This window comes from Meriones unguiculatus, chromosome 7 (genome assembly GCF_030254825.1).
Source record: "Meriones unguiculatus strain TT.TT164.6M chromosome 7, Bangor_MerUng_6.1, whole genome shotgun sequence".
Lineage (NCBI taxonomy): Eukaryota > Metazoa > Chordata > Mammalia > Rodentia > Muridae > Meriones > Meriones unguiculatus.
In genome coordinates this window covers 96,948,823-96,963,665 of record NC_083355.1, presented here as the reverse complement: position 1 = coordinate 96,963,665, position 14,843 = coordinate 96,948,823, and the positions used below count along the sequence as shown (strand labels likewise).

Genomic DNA, 14,843 nt, shown 5'->3' with positions numbered 1-14,843 from the left:
ATAAATCAGATAATCTCTGCCATAAGTGTGATAAGAATGAATGCAGATGGATAGAATTCAGACATAGCATAAATCAGAACGGTATCTTTGTCATAATCATGATAAAAACTAAAGCAGATGGAAAGTAATTGAGTTCTTCTGTTTTGACATTACATGAATGTGCTTGTTTCAAGGCAGTTCTTGTGTTTTCTTAAAATATACTAACCCTGAAAGTGTCGGCCCACAGAGCATAGTATGGGAAACACTTCAAGTCCAAGTAAAGGTTGTAGATATTTGGGTTCCCTGTACAGTGTTTAATATTAAGTGGCCAGTGCTGCTCTGTCTGCTCAGTCTGCACAGGACGCTGAAGCATTGCTGAATGCTGCTGCTCCAGGTTTGCTCTGAGTAGAGAGCCTAGGAGCAACAGAGTAGAGACCAGTTGAGGTGCCATCTACATTTGTGATAACGCTCATATGTGACACTCCATTAGTAACCATAGACTACTGAAATATGAAAATCACGGTGCTAAAGTCCTACCGATTATGCCATCAAATTGTAATTAAACAGATTGTGTTGCTCAGCAGCCAGCTCACAATTCCTCAGGGAAGAACCCTCAGTTTCTGGTGAGGCTGAGAGGATGTGAGTGAGGGCCTACTTCATTTTGCCCCTAGTTGCTGTGTGATACCATGCAGAAGAGAGGGGTGAGAGGTGAGGGGTAAATGATTTGTTAATCTGATTAAAGGGAAATATTTGAGATTCCATAGATTCCCCCCCCCAGTTGCTTAAATTAGCAAAAGAAAGACACATGGCTTCGGCCCCCTGGAAAAGCTGGTCTTCATCCTGTCCTTAAGACATAGCTTCCTCTCAAATAGTTTTAAACTTGGTAAATACGTCCAGTTTGCACTTTTCACCTCTAGGAAGAGTTGCAATTATAGATACTGACTTCAAAATTATTTTTCTCAATCATTTGGCTTGTTAAGCAGTGTTGTTGTCTGTGACTCCTTTAAACCAAGTTCTAGTAGTAAGTTTAAAGTAGTAGAACTAACTGCAGAATTTATAGTTCTTAGTTCCTATAATCTTATATATTACACACACACATATCTAATCTTAGTTCTATAAACTAAGACACTGCAGTGACTCTGTAAAGTAACAATATAGCAGGGCCCTCTGGGAGTCAGGGTTGGCTGCATGGAAATATTTTTCATTCAGTATTTGTGTATGACTTAACTATTGAAGTTACATCAAAATTTTAGTAGGTCACATGCTTCACTGTTTGCCTAATGACGCTAGTGTCTGTCATTTGTGTGACACTGCTACCACCCAGCTGTGACTCCTATATTCAGATTTATCTAACATTTACATATCCTTAAGTGAAAAATTTTAACAGTGGAGTAGTACTGTTAGCTATTCCTCTCAGTAACTGGACCTGAATTTGACTCATTTACTATTAAATTAAGCCCTGAGGTCCTATTCACAATAAGAAGAGGTATTGTGGTTCCTTTATGTCTGTTTTTATTTTGTGGCTGAGATCATCCAAGTAATGAATTTCCAGTTTTCACATTTTTAAAAATAATATTTGCTAATAGCAGGTAGACAGAAAAATCTGCAAACAAAATCAACCTACAGCATTGCTTTAATAATTCTCTATTATGCTTCATTTGCAGGACCGTGTAAATGCATTACAAATGGTAAGTGGGGTCATTTTCCTTCTTGTATCAGAATTACTGCTCTCTGATAGGGATTTCAGAGCCCACCAAAGGAAGCAGTTCCAGAAAGCATTTCTAAAACTGCCGCTAAGAGTCAAAGCAGGGAAGGCACTAAGCTTTGACTAAAAGGTGGATGTTGGCTTTTCAACGGCAGCTTTCAAAACAAGAGCGTCAATGTATGGAAGGGGCTGCAGCTGTCGTGGGACAGACATGCCGAGTCATTCTACTCTGTGGAAAACAGGATTAATATCAATATGATCCATGCCTTGTGCTTGTTTCTGCCTTTCACCCTCACTGCAATGGTTGCTTGGCAAGCGCTTTTGAAGTCCAGGTTTTTAGCATATTGTTTTCAGTTCTTTTTCTGACAACCTTACTGAAGAAATCCAGTATTGGGGAATAAGTTAAGTTTTTTAGCTTTAAACACTACACAATTACTTTTATTTATTAGGAAAATTATTTATTAAAATATATGAGTGAAACCAACATGTCTGTAGTTGAAGTAAGTCGGTTAAGTACAGCCTTTTCACGCACCATGCTGTGGTCATCATAGGACAGACTTAGGTTATACAAATGAAAACTTTTTCAAGAAACAAAATCCTGTGTACCTCAGTGATGGCTTACAGACCTGGGAAACAGGAGCACGAGAAAACCCACAACAAGCACTTGTTAGATAAGAATTCTGTGTTGTGATTTGTTTTCTGCTTTTCCAGGTTTAGAAAACATGGCTGTTTACTTTGATAAGCATTTCTTCACAGAAGCCATGTAAATCAGAAAAACAGGGCTGGGGGGTATAGCTCAGTACTTGCCTGACATTTGCAAGTTCAGTCACCAGCACCATACAGAATAAATGAAAGTTAAAAAAACAAACAAACAGTAGAATAAAATATAGTATTACTTTATAGCAAAATACTATTCAGCAATAAAAAGGCATATTGGAAGAAGTAAAGATTGCCTTGCTGTTGTGAGAGCAGAAATACAGCAATGTATAGAACTTTTATACAAATACTGAATATGCATATTTTTGTATTAAACAGTCACTAGAAAACTACATAAAACACTAACAGAATCTTGAGAAGTGGTGTTTTTTCTTTTGGTAAATTTTTAATGTGCTGGAAAGAATAAAGCAATAAAGCTAATAAGGAAAGTCTCTGTACTTTAAGTTTAAGAACTAGAAATTAATTTGCTTGTTTTTTAATTTAATTTTGTTTATAAATTTATTTATTATAATTTATTCACTTTGCATCCCTGATGCAGCCCCTCTCCCTTGGCTCTGCCAAGTCCTACCCATACTCCTTCTTCTCCCTCTATGTCCTTTCCTTAGTTCCCTGATAAGGGAGGTCTTCCTTCCCTTCTCTCTGACCCTAGCTTATCAGATTTCATCAAGGCTGGCTGTATCATCTTCCTCTGTGGCCTACCAAGGCTGTACCCCCCCCCAGAGGGAGGTGATCAAAGAGCCAGCCACTGAGTTCATGTCAGAGATAGCCCCTGTACCCCTTACTAGTTGGAAGCCAATGGGCTTCCATTAAACAGGGGGTCTAGGTCCTCTCCATGCATGGTCCTTCGTTGGAGTATCAGTCTCTGTTAGGATCCCCTGGGCCCAGCTATTTTATCCGAAAGATGCCCCACCTTTCAATAAAGATATTTTCTCATCCATGTTCATAGCAGCTCTATTCGTAATAGCCAGAATCTGGAAACAACCTAGATTTCCCTCAAAGGAGGAATGGATAAAGAAAGTGTGGTACATTTACACAATGGAATACTCCTGAGCAATAAAAAAACAAGGAAATCATGAAATTTGCAGGCAAATAGTGGGAACTAGAAAAGGTCATCCTGAGTGAGGTAACCCAGAAGCAGAAAGACACAAATGATATATACTCACTTATAAGTGGATATTAGCCATGTAATATAGGATAAACTTACTAAAATCTATAGCTGTAAGAAGATAAACAAGGAGGACCCTAGGGAAGATGCTTAGTCCTCATTCATAAGGGCAAACAGGATAGACACCAGAAATAGGTAAAGACAAGGAACAGGACAGGAGCCTTCCACAGAGGACCTCTGCAAGACTCTACCCACCAGCGTATCAAAGGAGATACTGAGACTCTTTGCCAAACTTAGGGCAGAGTGGCAGGAATCCTTATGGAAGAAGGGGGAGATAAAAAGACGTGGAGGGGAACTCCACAAGGAGAACAAAAGAGCCAAATTTTGCTTGTTTTTATAAAGTGACACTGTCCAAACTCGACTACTCAATGTTCACTCATCATTCCCCTTTCAGTGTGATGGCATTGGGGGAGTACATTGTTGGTTTTTCTCCACATTTGTATTTAGTTTTAGGAGTGTCTTGCCAACAAACTTATGAGTTAAATAGTCTTTTAAAAAATATGAACAAAATCACAATGTGTGTATTTGCAGACTTAGACTGAGAGCACAAAATATTATGTATATACATCTAGAAAAGTGTCATTCTTGACTCTGCATCTGTAAAATAATTTTAGTAAATCTTGATGCCTGAGAACAACAACAAACAAAAACCTTGGAAAAATATTAAAGCCTAGTGTTGGGTTGCCATTATCATTGTGATTGTGTGTTTTTTTCTTATTTAAATATCAGACCTTTATCAGTGTGGTATCTAAAACTAAAAGTTACCTCAATGCAAAGTCTTTATCATTTTCTTGTATTTGTTGGTCTTTATATATTTAACATCTTTCCTAATGAAGTTTCCTGCAGTAGAATCTTTTAAATGTCTTTTCCAAAGTGTCCCCTGGAACGAAAGGTAAAAATTAAGTTATCATGAGAAAAATAAAATGACTAAATGGACTGTGGTTGGTACAGTCACAGTTTTCTCAAAAAATAATAATCATAAGTAAAACTGTAAAAATGAAAATGGTTGATAGTAATTTTAATCCTTAAATATTATGAAGTCCTCTGACTTCATATGGCATTATTAGAAGGAGAGTTTAATTCACGTGGTAGGCTCTTCAGTGGTAAAGTATTTTATAGTCCATAAAGTCAAATATGCTGAAAGTAATCTGAATCATTTATTATTCCCTCCTAATTCAGTCTCTAGATCATAAGCACATCTTGGTTTCCTACACTTGGCTGTAGCTGTGAAGGTCACAGCAAGAATCACTCGCGTGGTGTGTGTTGTGAGGGAGCAGGTGTTGTTTTGCATGTCATCATTCTGTTAAGGGTGCTAATGTTAGGTTATTTTAAGGGTTCAGGTAGTTGTAACACCCAAAGAAGGCTGTTTTATTGTTGTTGTTTGCTTTTCGTTTTTATTATCCTATGATGTCATTGGACAGTTGCCATCAGTGATGTCTGTGTTTATGGGTCCACCCTTCCTCACATTTCCCCTCTGCATCACTATCAGACAAGCTCTTTGGATTTCAAATTATACTTTGCTTGTAAATGAATCAACATGATCAAAAACTTTACATATCCGATAGACATTCAGTAAATGTGCATTCCATGAAAAATGCTGTACTCTATATATCCTACTCTTATATAAGACTGTACGTAGCAAAATAAGTATAAATATTATCAGTCCAGTGGTTGACAGGAAATTTTCCCCGGAAATACATTAATTATTTTTTGGGTTTTTCCAGATAGTACCCTACCCTATTTGGTGTTTAATGAGCACTAACCATGTTCTCTGTTTACCTTGAGTTGTCCTGAAAAGGAAACCTCTTCAGCCAAAATATGTCAAATTGATCTCCCAAATAAAAATGTGATTACCTGAAGAAGATTTTGAACTAAGAGTCTCAGCTCATAGGCAGTGGTAATATGAGACTTGTGGTTCTCTGGGAACTCTCAAGGTACTGTGTTGAGGGAAGGAGAAGAAAAGGAAAATAAGCTGGGATCAGTGCCTTTAAGAAACTTGTGGTTAGATTGAGGCTGGATGTTACTTACCTGTAAGTGAGTTACTGCTGTGAGGTAAAAGTGCAGCTCACAGCACTTGAGTGGGAGAGAGTGCACATTGCAGCAGCTGTTAGAAAAGAAAGACTGGTAGGATAAATGGGAGGGCAACAGTGTGTCTGGGCACATCATAAAAATTACAGGTTTTGTAGTTTGAAGACATAGTGATGAGAAGAAATTCGTCTGTGAAATATGAAGAGGTGGTAGTGTCATACAGGAAGAGCCAAAGGAGACATTCCAGATTGAGGATGTAATAGAAATGAACATAGTGTTTGTCAAGCTAATACTTTAAAGACAGTTGATATCATGATTCTCATGTAATTATACACTGAGCTTCTGTCAAATATGCTTATTTAGCTGCTTAATGATGGCACGAGCAGGATATTATAATTGATTGAAAAGAACACAGAACTGCACAGACAGAGGAGAGGGGCAAGGAAGGGAGGGAGGAGGAGGAAAGAATGGGAGGGGCACTGACGGGGAGGGGTGCTGAAGTGAATTAGCATCTTCCATAGTGGAAAATGAAATCAATTGAAACCAGACAAAATCAATTATCTGTAAACAGGAATCATTTGCTGTCAATTATCTGCAGCTCAGAACTATGCAGACTCGATAGCAGTGCCAGGTGTAGTGATCTTGTGGGGTCAGAAAATCCAACAAAAGAAAAAAAAAACCCTACTGAAACGCCTGGCTTTAGTTCTTTTTCAAAGCCTTTCACGATTTTTTCAGGCTAGATTCACTACAGCCTTCCACATAGGCAACAGTTGATAGTAGTAATAGTTAACAGTCTGACCAAAGAGTTAGGGCTTGATCTGCTACACCCGAAGTACAAGTGGCTTCCTCTTGAGAACCAGTTGGCACTAGATGCTGAGATATCCTTGGGAGGAATTCTAGCTTTTCTTTGGGCATGAACATTGAGAGCCAAAGAGTAGTAGATTTTTAAAATTCCATACAGAGCCATTAATGGCTTTCATGCCTTTACCTGTGGTTTGAAATGTGGTCAAAAGACAGGTTGTAGTCACCCTGGCCCTGACCGAGTGGTGTGGCGAAAGACTGTGATAAAGATGGAAGGGGACGAGGTGGGGGGGGCTACAGCTGGGATACAAACTAAATAAGTTGTAATAAATAATACATATATATATTATTAATTAAAAAAGATGGGAAGGAGCAACTTACATGAAAGCCAGCTTTAGAAATGTGCTTGGGAAAATGAAGGATTGGGAACATTCAGTGATGTCATTGTTCCAATTAAGGGCTAACAGACTCAGTAAGTGGAGATCAAGGCCAAGAGGAAGAAGAGCAACTAGTTAGAAAGTAAGGAAGACAAACAGGATTCACAGTAATTCAACTTGGATCTTGAACTCATTTTTCATTTACTTTACAAATCCCTTTATTGTTATTTCTATGAACACCTTTTGGGGGGAAGCGGAGAGGGCTGGTGAGGAGGGGTTGTCTTTACTGGCAGGGCAGCAAAAAGGGCTGGGGAAGGGTTGGGGAATGGGGGTGGTGTCCTTGCTGGCAGGACAGCCCTTAAGGGAGATAAGGAGTAGGCTAGGGAGGAAGGGAGTCAGACAATGTCAGGGGAATTTAGCAGCTCTGACTAACTTTGAGACCACTTCATTGGCGCTGTCTAGCAACCAGATGCTTCTTTATTTATACAGGTTTCATAGGACAAAGACAGGCTAATGATTATCCAAAAAGTACAGATTATGTGATTTTTCATTACATGTCCAGGGTTACAAGTTCAGTCACAATTAGAAAATACAAACAGAACAGATTTCATTGTTATTATTATCATCCCTATAACTCCAATTTAAAGAATCCAAAGAATTTCTCCCCCAAAGCAAACACATTTATTATATGACAGCCTGCTTTTAACCTAGCAGTTTTTGTCTGAGAGCACTCCAGACAAACAAATTATCTGAACCAGCCTTTTCATGAATAGCAAGTACTAATATCTAACTTTTTTTACTATATATTTCATCATGTACACTATAAAGTAGAAAAAGTTTACTTTAGTCAATTTTTTTGTATTTTTATTACTTTATTTTTTATTAATTACAGTTTATTCACTTTGTATCCCAGCTGTAGCCACCCTCCCTCATGCCCTCCCAATCCCACCCACTTCCCTCTTCCTCTCCTATGCCCCTCCCCCAGTCCAATGATAGGGGAGGCCCTCTCCTTCCATCTGACCCTGGTCTATCAGGTCTCATCAGGACTGGCTTCATTGCCTTTCTCTGTGGACTGGTAAGGCTGCTCCCCTCTCAGGGGGAGGTGATCAAAGAGCCAGCCCATGAGTTAATGTCAGAGACAGTTCCTGTTCCTATTACTGGGGAACCCCATTGGACACTGAGCTGCCATGGGCTACATCTGGGCAGGGGTTCTAGGTTATCTCCACGAGTAGTCCTTGTTTGGAGTTATCAGTCTCAGAAAAGATCCCTGTGGGCAGATTTTTTGGTTCTGTTGCTCTCCTTGTGGAGCTCCTGTCCCCTCCAGGTCTTTCTATCTCCCCTAGTCAATCAGTCTTATTTACTGAATTTTATTCATTCAGGAATATACCCTGTATGATCCCTATGTTTTTACTACATTTTTAGAGGCCTCTAACACCTCGACTCTGTAACCTGTTCTGGCCAGTCAGCATTTGTCAGTTGTCTCTGTACCCTGCATACTTACTGTTTGAATTTGCTGAGGGGCAAATACCCCAAGAAGATTCCTGGAGTGATGGCCTCATCTAGCTATGTGCTTATTTATACTTAATTATCTCCAGGGCATAAAGAAAACTTCCAAATAGAGGCCAGATAAAGTTAATTTTAGGATTTTTCAAAAAAGACTCAGACATAATGTTCTCAGGAAAAGGCATTTTAAAATGCATCATAATGCAGAAAGTCCCCAGGAATGCAACATGCAGAGACCAAAACCCAACAGTTAGAAGGACAGCAGTTGTAGCAATCTGCTCAGCTTTGCTGGAATTGTGTCAAGCAGCTGTGTTGGCTTCATGACTCTTGCCGTTTCAAGTGGATACGGCTGTGCCACACCTTGGTACTTTAGATTCTCTCTCATATTTTGTTATTGAAACTTGGCATGACTGTGGTACCACAGACATCCCCATATAATAGTGGAGATTCATTAAGATAAAATTAGTTTCTGGTAGCGGTTCAAGCATAATGAGTACTTGGAAGGATGGTGCCATGGCCAAATCTAGGAATTTAGGCTTTTCTTTCTGTTCTGCCTGGTCCGTGTAATCCTGCCTGGTCCATCTGTGGTCATTATGACTCCATTATAACTAGTAAAAGAAAAGTAAAGAGAAAAGACAGATATATCCCACTTAATGAAGTTTGAAAGTTGTATGCACATGTGTGTTTATATCCCTGGGCAAGAATTTAATCACACAGGTATACATAGCTTTGAGGTTTAAAAATAACCATATAAACAATGGCCATTTGAAAATTTCAATGCAAGCTTCCTAACAACCCTCAGTTCAAAACATAAATTGTAGTGAAGATTGTAAATTGTCTAGAATGGAATGATGATGATGATGGTGTATGTCAGATTAGCAGAAGAGTGCTTAGTAAGAAATTTAAGTACTTAGATGATTATATAAAAAAGAGGGGATGAAAATTCACATTAAGATGAAGAGGATAATAAACATAGATAAATCTAACAAAAATAGAAAACAGCAAGAAGACTGGAAATTAACGAAGTAGTGAGAAGTGATCATGCAACGGGTCTGGCAAAGCGATTGGCAACTTCACCTTCAAATTCAGTCTGACCAGCCTGCCCTGGTGCAGGTGAACATTGTTTCTTATAAGTGAAGATACAACCACACTTAGAATTGGAACAGAAAGGGGAGGAGTGTGTAAATTACAATTGAAATATCAGGGGAAATGACCAAATTCCTAGAAAATGTAATTTCTAGGACTAAGAATAAATTTAATGAATAAACCCATGACTGAATTCTTAAAAAATTTTCTCCCAAAGGTTCACGAAAACAGAACAATTTTAGATTAAGCTTCTCAAGTATTCCAGAAAGAGTTAAGTTTCATAAAAACTTTCCCACAGTCTGAGGGAGAAGGCAGGTGCACAGGTTGCCTTATGAGCTGCATGACTTTATTGCAAACCCAGACAGTGTAAATAAAGAAAACTAGTGTCTTTTCAATTATTACCATGTGTACAAAATTAATGTACCAAATTATTAGAAAAATACATTTTTAATGTTTTATACAGATTTATTTAAAAGTGTAGTCATGAATAAACTGAAGTTATTCCAGAATATGGATTATTTTAGCATTGGAAAATTATCCAATGTAATTCACCACACTGATAAATCAGAGAAGACTCCTTAAGGTGCTGGTCTTCATTAGTAACTAGGTAATTAAAGCTACAAAAAAAAATTGTCACTTTTGTTAACCTATACATATTTATTTTATCCATGTTTTTTGGCCATGATATATTTTACTTAAAACAAAGTAAATTGAAACACGTTATTAAAATGTACTTTTTGTATTTTGTTGTTGTTTTACTTCAAAATGATTATTGCTACTTCCAACAGTGATGTCTGGAGATAACTAGTGACACAGTGTGACTTCCTGCTGAGGTAACATGCTCTCCTGGACATGCTAAGTTCTTCCAAGGTGTTTCAGGCAGAAACAGTATAGCGAGAATTGTGAGTTCCTATATATCTCAATCTTGTGTCTAGAAGACCTTGTCCTTGGTGTCTTCCATCCCCACTGTCTCTTACAGTCTTTCAACTTCCTTCTCCACAGGGTTCCCTGGGCTCCAATGGGTGGGCTTTGATGGAAACATCCCTCTTAGGGCTGGGTGTTCCAGGGTCTCTTACTCTCTGCACATTGGCAGTTGTGGGTTTTCATGATATGCAAATGAGTTACTGTATGGTCATTTTCAGGAACATAAGCTCCTGAAGTGGCTGTATCAACTGTTAACTACTTACAAATTTTTGTGAAAGAGTTAAGCGTCATGAGAACCTTCCCACGCCATGACAAGCTGCTGGTGGGCCCAATATTGTGCAGACCATGTGCAGTTAATCACAGCTGCTATGAATTCATGTCACTCCTGGAAGTCAGCATTCTATACCTCTAATTTACACTTCTTGCATCTCTTGCATTCTTTTATTTTCTTTTTCCACAATTTATTCATTATATATCCTGATTGAAGCCGCCTACTTCAACTCTTCCCAGTCCCACCCTCACTCCCTCTTCCCCCCTATCCCCTTCCCCTAGTCCACTGAAAGGAGGAATTCTCCTTCTCTGCCATCTACGCATAGCCTACCAAGTCTCATCAGGACTGCCTGGATCCTCTTCCTCTGTAGCCTGGCAAGGCCACATCGCCAAGGGCAAGTGATCAAAGAGCAGGCAACTGAGTTCATGACAGAGGCAGCCCCTGCTCCTATTACTCAGGGACCCACGTGGTGACTGAGCTGTCAATTGGCTACATCTGAGCAGAGGGTTCTAGGTCCTCTCCATGCGTGGTCCTTGGTTGGTACATCAGTCTCTGCAGGACCACCTAGCTTCAGATTTTTTAGCTTTATTGGTCTCCTTGTGGTGCATTCTTTCTGTTCCTCCTTCTGTGATGTTCCCTGAGCCTTGGAGAGGAGGATATTGATGTTCTATATAGTCATTTATTAATTAAAGTTTCTGTAGTCACTGCTGGCCACTGCAAAAGGAAGCTTCTTTGAACACAGTGTATGTAAACACAGTTATCAAAAATATGACAGCCATATCATGTCCATGTAGAAAGTAGCAACAATAGTTTACACACGAGACACCCCCCCTCCCCTGCCAGCCATGGGTGTTTTGAACAACCTTATAGTTCCACACCTTAATCCCCCTATGAAGATGTCATCAAATCCAGTGAGAAGGCATTTGGTTACCCCCAAAACAGACTTGGCAGTAAGCTCATCTTCCTCATCCAATTTGTATTGCTGCACACAGGGCACACAGCTGAGTAAGATTCGACCGTGCCCTCTCAGAAGTCTCAATAGCTCCTACTGGAGCACTGTGAGGGCTGCCTACTAGGGAGGAAGCTCACACCCCAATTCCAGGTCAATTTCACTGTGTCCTGTGATCAAGGCATGTGGTGTCCTCAGCAACAGTCTCACCTAGTTCTGGTAAGCAGTCAACTGCAACAAAAGTGGCTTGTATTGTTTTGGGGGCCTCATGGCCAACAGCTGGTAGGGAGGTGGGTACCCCGGACCCTGGGATTTTCCTTTAATAATGCATGACTTCTGGGGATGGCCGTGTTCATCTTCATACCATCTCCGTTAATTTTTAAGTTATCAAATACAGTTTTTGTTGCACTGCAAAATTGCTTTTTTTAAGGATAATTTTTATTTAAGCAAATAATGTCAACATACAACTGAGATAAAAAGTTCATTGAATAAGTCTAAATGAGTAACATATCGCTTTATTTTTTTAAGCCACTATTAACTATGAGGCAATAGATGCCTCTGCTAGTAAAGTGTTTCATGCACAAGAACCCAAGGTGTGATCTCCTACACCCATGTCAATAGCTGATCATAGCAAGGGAGATGGAAAATAAGAGGATTCCTCTGGTCTTCTATCCAGGCCGTCTAACCTGAACTGTGAGTGCCAGGTTCCATGAGAGATTATTTTAAAAAATAAAATTGGGAGTAATTGGAAGCCAGGCGGTATTGCCCTCTTGCTTCACATGAGTGTGTGAGTGTGCACACACACACAAATGCACACTCAGCATGTGGACACACAGTAACATGTACACAGATATTGACACAGGAAATGCTAGCATGGGGAAATGTGATCACCTTTGCATTCACCGAATCTTAGCTAGACAACGTTAAAACCTATGTGTGTGTTTATGTGTTGGGGATCTAAATAGTTTAAATAATTACCTTAGAGAGTAATTCAGTTTTTGACAAAACCACTGACTGAAAGCAGATGTACAGTTATAAATTTGCAGTGGGTTAGCATCCATTCTGCTTCTTGACTACTTACAACCATCTTATTACCTTACTTTTGGTTGTATAGTTGTAAGTTCTAACATGAAGTTATTCAAAACCATACAAACCCCATTGAAATTTTGAGAAGTACTATATTTAAAACACTTGTGGCCTCATAAACAATTCTGCAAAGACCTATGGAATCCATCCTGCTGTCTTAGAGGTAACATATTTGGATTACACATATATTAGTGACCTTGAATATTGGTGTCCAGTCCGTGTTTATACCAAGTTCACAAGGGTGTGTTTATGTCCTTTTGGAAATTATAATGGACTGCCAAATATGCTTACTTCCCCTATGTGTAGTGGGGTTGCCAGTTGTTACAACTTTCTTTCTGCACTACCCTGAATCTTACAGTAATTATTCACCATTGATGACATTTGCACAGAACTTCGCAGGCTCAGCAGATGAAGAACAGGCATTCTCTGTTAACAAGATGAATTGTGCCCTGACACTTGAGAGTATATGGTCACCAATGAGTTAATGTTCTTACTAAATGCCCCTGCTGTGCCCAGGAAACACTGACCTGAGTATATGAATCTGAATCAGGCCAGATAACTGTTAATTATTTCAGTGCCTCCCCTCAGGATTTACAAGGACCTTGAAGCTAAGTGAAAGTTGCCTTTATCTCTTTATAAAGGCCAAACTTGCTGTTTCAAACCCAAAGATGAAGCCATGTTCATTTTTGGTTTTGCCAGGACTATGAGCTTCTCATTGAAGTTGCTTGAGAAGCTCAGTCCAGTTGGCTTTTCACCAAATAAAACGCAGTGTGCTCTGTACGCTTTTGACCCAGAATCAGGTGAATCTCAGCAGTCTTGGCTGAGCCACATTGTAAAATTTTGGATTTGTTTGGACTTGACACTTCCTGGGAACCCATTCAAACTGAAACCGGAAAAAGGTTTTGCACAAATCCTGTCCCAGCCTGCCCTGCCAAGGTTCCCACTGCTCCAGCATTGGTCCACCTTCTGTGCATTCGCATTGAGGGCAGACGGAAATATCTCATGAATCTCTCATGAGGGACCTTGAGTGAAACAATCTAGACATTCTCCTTCGTCCACCTTTTCCCCAAATACAGAAGCTGGGCGCTGTATTTATTAGTATTAAAATATTTGTCTTTCCTAATAATGGGGTCATCTTCAAACGGTTAAGCCTCTAAAAGATGACTGCTAACAGTCAAGCATAGTCACACTGCTAAACCAAGTGGCCTGTTGATAGTCGCAACCCAATGGCAAGAGGTGATGGTCAGGTTGAAAATCCAAGATTTTTTTCCAGCTTAGGAAAAAAAAAAAAAGATTGTTTGTTACACCCTTGTCAGCTTTTTTATAAGAGTGTACACATAGGGAGTGTACCACTGAGAAACTGTATAAGGGGTACAGTTTCCCTGGCAGAGCAAGGTAGCACCACTATGGAAGTGCGCAGTGTTTGGAGGTTAGACTGGCCCCTTCCTATTCGATGCTGACACGGAGTCACGCTGCTTGTCAAAATGCCTGGCCTGTGTTTTCTAGTCCAGGTCTGCATGCTCTCAGTAACAAATTGTACTCTCCCTTGCTTCCTATTGCGAAAATAATGCAAATATACCTTATAAAGCAAAGTAAAATCATCTTTCTGAAAAATGTGAAGTGTGTAAGAAATGCCGTCTGTCTTTAAAAGAACGTATCTAGGTAAACTTGCAGTGTAACAGTTTGTGAGGTTTTTACTTCAGATCTCAAATCAGTTAGCAAAAAAATGGCATCACAGTTTCAATATGTCATATGTAGGAGTAGTATAGTCTACATGCATTTTATTTTTTGAACTGGGCTTTTAAAAACTGATTTGGGTCATTTTCATTGGGTTCTAGATTTGATGGAATTACAAGTTTCAGATGATAGTTGCCTTGTTTTTCAGTGATGGGTACAGATTTATAAAAATCATACCTGGTTAATTGTGAGAATGTCTAGGTTCTACTCATGTTATTATGACAGCCAAGTACATGACCCTGGGTGAGTTATTAACATTCTCTTCATTTCGTGTCTACTTGGTTTTTGTAATGATTGGGGTGGAGTCAGTACTATCATAAAAGCTCCTTCCCCATATTGGCCCAGTCTAATCTAGCAGGAGCTACAAGAGAGTTCATGAAATGTCCATCCTGTTAGTATTTGTCATCATCACCCTATACTAGTTTAATCATGAAATAGTGTGTATCAGATACTTTTCAATCCCTCCATGCTTAACTTACTACATAAATACAGCCAATTAGCTCCTGAGCCAGGGG

General features: G+C 39.3%; 1 protein-coding gene across 2 annotated transcripts in view; it reads left to right on the top strand.

The window, feature by feature from the left end:
• Positions 1-14,843, top strand: part of Cep128 (centrosomal protein 128) — a 351,418-nt gene that overhangs the window by 289,083 nt on the left and 47,492 nt on the right. The window contains exon 22 of one of the 2 annotated variants that reach the window (XM_060387986.1): positions 1,644-1,667. The exons of the other annotated variant lie outside the window; for it this stretch is intronic. Coding sequence (XP_060243969.1) covers positions 1,644-1,667 — 24 coding nt within the window. The remainder of the gene's footprint in view (positions 1-1,643; positions 1,668-14,843) is intronic. 2 annotated transcript variants of the gene reach the window in all.